Genomic DNA, 4,933 nt, shown 5'->3' with positions numbered 1-4,933 from the left:
CAAAAAACTCAAAAAAGATATTGAATATCATTTTGACAACAAAGATAAAGAACACATAAAAAATATTAAAAAATTATGCAAAAATTACCAAAATTATATTTTCCTGATGAAAGTAGAACATTCACATATATAATTGAAACAGATTCAAGCGATCACAGTTATGGAGGAGTACTAAAATATAAATATGACAAAGAAAAGATAGAACACCATTGCAGGTATTGCTCAGGATCATATACTGAGGCACAAACAAAATGGGAAATAAACAGAAAGGAATTATTTGCATTATATAAATGTTTATTAGCATTTGAACCATATATAGTTTACAACAAATTTATTGTAAGAACAGATAACACACAGGTAAAATGGTGGATAACAAAAAAGTTAGATGATTCAGTTACAACAAAAGAAATAAGGAGATTAGTATTGAATATATTAAATTTTACATTTACAATTGAAATTATAAAAACTGATGAAAATCTCGTTGCAGATTACCTATCAAGAAAAAGGAACACAAACTGAACCAGATACAACAGAAGAAATACTCAAAGCTATTAATACACTTTCTACGAAGGTGGACAGTATGGGAAAAGAGTTACAAAATCTAAAAGCTAATAGTCAGCAGCATGACTATAAATATGCGGAGCTACGCCAACATACAGAGTTACGTCGATCGGAAGACGCTAAAATTCCAGAGCTACAAGGAGACGATGGGAAACTCCGAAAAACCCATAACAATGTTTGTTTAGATACAGCTGCAGGTACAAGCAAAAGAATTAATACAAATTTAAACCAGCTATTTGCAAAACCATTTACCCAAAAACCACAAATGCAGATACCAGCAGAACCACAAACATCTACCTATGCAATAAGCCTACAAAATGACAAAAAAAGATACAACTATATTACCCAATCTTACATTGAAAACATACACAAAATTCAGACATATCTAAACCTAAACCCAAGATCCACACAAACAAAAACTCCCGAAGAAGACTATATAACCCAGAAACTACAAGGATATAACAAACTTATTGCACAACCTAAGACCAACCCCAACCTAGTAAAAACATGTTATAACTACGGACTATTAAATACAGTATACACATATACCGGAGAAGAAATAGCCGGAATACCAGAACTACATAGAGCATTTTTAACATATAAAAGAATTACCAAAGGAAATTTATTCTATATAAAATGTTATACAGCACCAGCAGAGATACTATACGAAGAAATAAAATCACCAATACAGGTGGTAAAGATAGGATTAACCAGAGATATGATTATTCCAGAAGAGATAGAAAAACAAAATGAGATACCAAAAGTAGAAATACCTAACTTTTATGCAAATAAAAGAATAATTGGTATAGCTACAATTATACAAGAGTTAGCAAACAATTATTTAAATGGCAATGCCATTTGGAGCTATTATGCAAGAGATCAGGTGATGATTTATGCAAACTCCAAAGAATTAAGAAAATCAGATATGGATGAAGTTCAGAGATGGATTTTGTCATTGCTAAAACCAGAAGAACAACCATCTACAAGAGCTTTGAAGAAAGGATTTATTTCAGAAGAATTATTAGTAAGATATTGCAAACTTATCAGCAACAAATACCCAGATCATAAATGCTCCAAGTGCAACGGAGAAGATAATGTGATACCTACAGTTGATTTAGGATACCTACAGTTGATTTAGGATAAAGAACGAAGCTATAAAAAAAAAAGTTATTATTATTGTTGTTATTATTATTGTTGCGTCGGCTGAATATCAGCCATATGTATAAAGTAAGAATCTTTTAATTTTGTCGTATAGCGTCGGCTGATATTCAGCCGACGCAACAATAATAATAACAAATTTTATTTTTTTTTTAGCTTCGTTCTTTAAATCAACTGTAGGTATCACATTATCTTCTACGTTGCACTTGGAGCATTTATGATCTGGGTATTTGTTGCTGATAAGTTTGCAATATATTACTAATAATTCTTCTGAAATAAATCCTTTCTTCAAAGCTCTTGTAGATGGTTGTTCTTCTGGTTTTAGCAATGACAAAATCCATCTCTGAACTTCATCCATATCTGATTTTCTTAATTCTTTGGAGTTTGCATAAATCATCACCTGATCTCTTGCATAATAGCTCCAAATGGCATTGCCATTTAAATAATTGTTTGCTAACTCTTGTATAATTGTAGCTATACCAATTATTCTTTTATTTGCATAAAAGTTAGGTATTTCTACTTTTGGTATCTCATTTTGTTTTTCTATCTCTTCTGGAATAATCATATCTCTGGAATAACTTTCTTATACAAATTATGGGGACTCTAAATATTCATTCTTCCACAATGTAAAAGCTAGCTTTTATGGAGAGCCTCGAAGACTCCATAGTAGGTAGTATTCACTCTACCACAAGTAGGAAATTTTTTCTGAGGTAGCCCTTTTCGAGTTGGGTGGTCCATGCCTTCGTGGAACTGTGAACACGAAGGTTGACAATACTAATTTGGTTTGGTTTTACTAATTTTAAAATAGATTAATTTGGAGTTATATTATTTTTTTTATTAATAACCGACCCATGAACACATCTATGTGCAGTTATTCAACATTTAATATTTCGTATTTTATTGACGTTATTTGCATCCTAATGAAAGTGAGATATAGTTAGTTAGATATGAGAACTAAAAAAGACCTATAGTTTAATGCACATTTCGTATTTGTTCTAATTTAAATAATCAATACAAGATTTGCTCTTCTCAAGGAATAATGAAAGCTTGTATTGGAGATAGGAGTGTTCGAGTCACTTTAAATATTTCCCTTGTCATATTGACAAACATTGTTTCATTATCCACAAGTCGAGGATATGATGGTAGACACTCCAACCCCCCCCCCCCATTAGAAAAAATGTGTAAGCCGAAAATAGTACACATATATACGAGACTCAAAAAGGGTGGTTAGAAAACACACGAAAGAAAAGAACAACAAAGAATATCCAAAAAACAGGTAGCATAAGTATAAAGATCATCGAATACAACTTAAGAGTATGAAATACATCATAAGACTCTGATAAGAAATAAGTACTGAAAATATCACATGCAACTCATGGTAATCCAAAAACATGATCTCACAACCACTTTGAAAAGATCTTCAAAACTAGAAATGATCAGCCACCACGAGGAGTACCCTATTTAAAATCTGTATTAAAAATGATTCAGAAGTAGCGGTGAGAACAACCTACAAGTTCTTAGTTGGTAAGATAACTGAGTAAAAGGAATTAATCTACTTATTAATTAACTATGGAATTCATCCACATGCATACAAAAAAAGTCCCACTCCGGCATTAGTGCCGCAAATTTATAATGAATGGCGCGAGTAAAGTATATGTATAAGGAACCTAATTCAAGAAGAAGAGTTTTTCCTTCAACGTTGTTATTTCTAACAATTGATCTGTTTAAATTGGCATATGGTTTCACTTCTAGCATAGTAAGAAGAATCACAAGCACAATAAGAAAAATATCTTGATATAGAAGCCCTATTGATACGCTCCAGTAAATCTTAGTAGTATAGCATAAGGCAGAATGATATAACATATTGTTAGCTCTATTAACTATATGTTGTAATAATTACACTAATATTGAATGATCAGTGCAAGAAAAAAAGAGATACATTAAAAATCTGTGAAAAGAAAGCATATCTAATCATAGATGGAAGTCACACACTACAAGAATGAAGGAAGTTTGACAAACGAATGTACCCGAATCGAGGAGATTGACTCGCGTAAAAATGAAATCTAGACGAATGAGCAACCTACTCGAAGGAAAGCACACCTTATCAGAATCAAGGAAGAATGACTTTTCCAATAATGGAAACAAGCTATAACACGCATATCCTAGCTTCACTATTTAACCTTGTAAAAACATTGAATTTAATCGATCTAACTAAAAGAAAAAAAAAGGATAGATTAGAAAATTATAGGAGTAGAGGACGTTACCGACAAGTGAACTGTAATCTTTCATGTCAAAGAGTTCAAAATAGGCTATTTATCTAATTGGAAACATTTAAGCGCGAAGGAAAATAAAGGGACTTGATTAGGCTGACATTGGTGTTTCGAACAAGTAAAACAATATTTGTATCAATTGTTTTATATCTTTACACCTTATAAAATAAGTTTCTTTAATGTAATCATCTAAATTGTAGGGTAGTTAAATTGAAAAAATCAACAACTTTATATATTTATGTCCTGAAATAAACAATAATTATTGAAAGAGAACAACATTTGCATATAGTGAAATGTCTTTCTCAGGTACAAATATTCAAGTCAAAGTAACTGATCAACACAAACAAGATCATGAGAGGGGAGAGAAGTTACCATTGCTATCCACACAACCTTCCTTTTCGAATGCATCTGGAATGCAAACTCCTTCCCGAAGCTGATATTACTATCAAAATTAGTCATTCTACTAATTGTAAACCTTAAAAGGAAAACATATAGCATCATAAGGAAAAAAAGTACAATTCATCAATTAGTTATACCTTTGCCTTGATTGATACAATATCATGCAACAACTCTTTCCACTTCTTTTTTGTGAGGAACATAAAATACAAATCCAACATTCAAAATCATTTCAATGTCTGCACGAGAAGAAACAGATGTGCAAGTATTCATAAGCTTCAAAGCATGTGGAACCAAATCCATCCTTTAATCTTAGTATCGACATAATATATTGTGCATTCAAATTGATGCTTCCTCTAACTTTCCCAGCCATGTAAGCTCGTAGAACACAGTCTAGATGGGAAATATTTCCACATATATATCCATCTATTGTTGCTTCTCATCGAACATAATTGTACCCATCATAGTCGCAAAAAACAGGTCCAATGCAACAAATATAACAAACCATGGCTGGAAAAGGATTTTCTTTTGATAAACTTCTACAAATT

At 31.7% G+C, this 4,933-nt stretch overlaps 1 protein-coding gene across 1 annotated transcript; it reads left to right on the top strand.

Annotated features, from left to right (window-relative positions):
* Nucleotides 1–322: 322 nt before the first annotated feature.
* Nucleotides 323–1,812, top strand: LOC107030715. Its single transcript, XM_015231979.2, has one exon. The coding sequence runs from the start codon at nt 470–472 to the stop codon at nt 1,697–1,699; it is 1,230 nt and encodes a 409-aa protein (XP_015087465.1). The 5' UTR covers nt 323–469; the 3' UTR covers nt 1,700–1,812.
* The last annotated feature ends 3,121 nt before the right edge of the window (nt 1,813–4,933 follow it).

This window comes from Solanum pennellii, chromosome 9 (assembly GCF_001406875.1).
Source record: "Solanum pennellii chromosome 9, SPENNV200".
Classification (NCBI taxonomy): Eukaryota; Viridiplantae; Streptophyta; class Magnoliopsida; order Solanales; family Solanaceae; genus Solanum; species Solanum pennellii.
Note: the sequence above shows the minus strand (reverse complement) of the source record. Positions and strands in the feature narration are given on the sequence as shown.

Coding starts and splice junctions, on each gene's coding strand:
- LOC107030715 (XM_015231979.2), top strand. CDS start 470: ATGAAAATCTCGTTGCAGATTACCTATCAAGAAAAAGGAACACAAACT.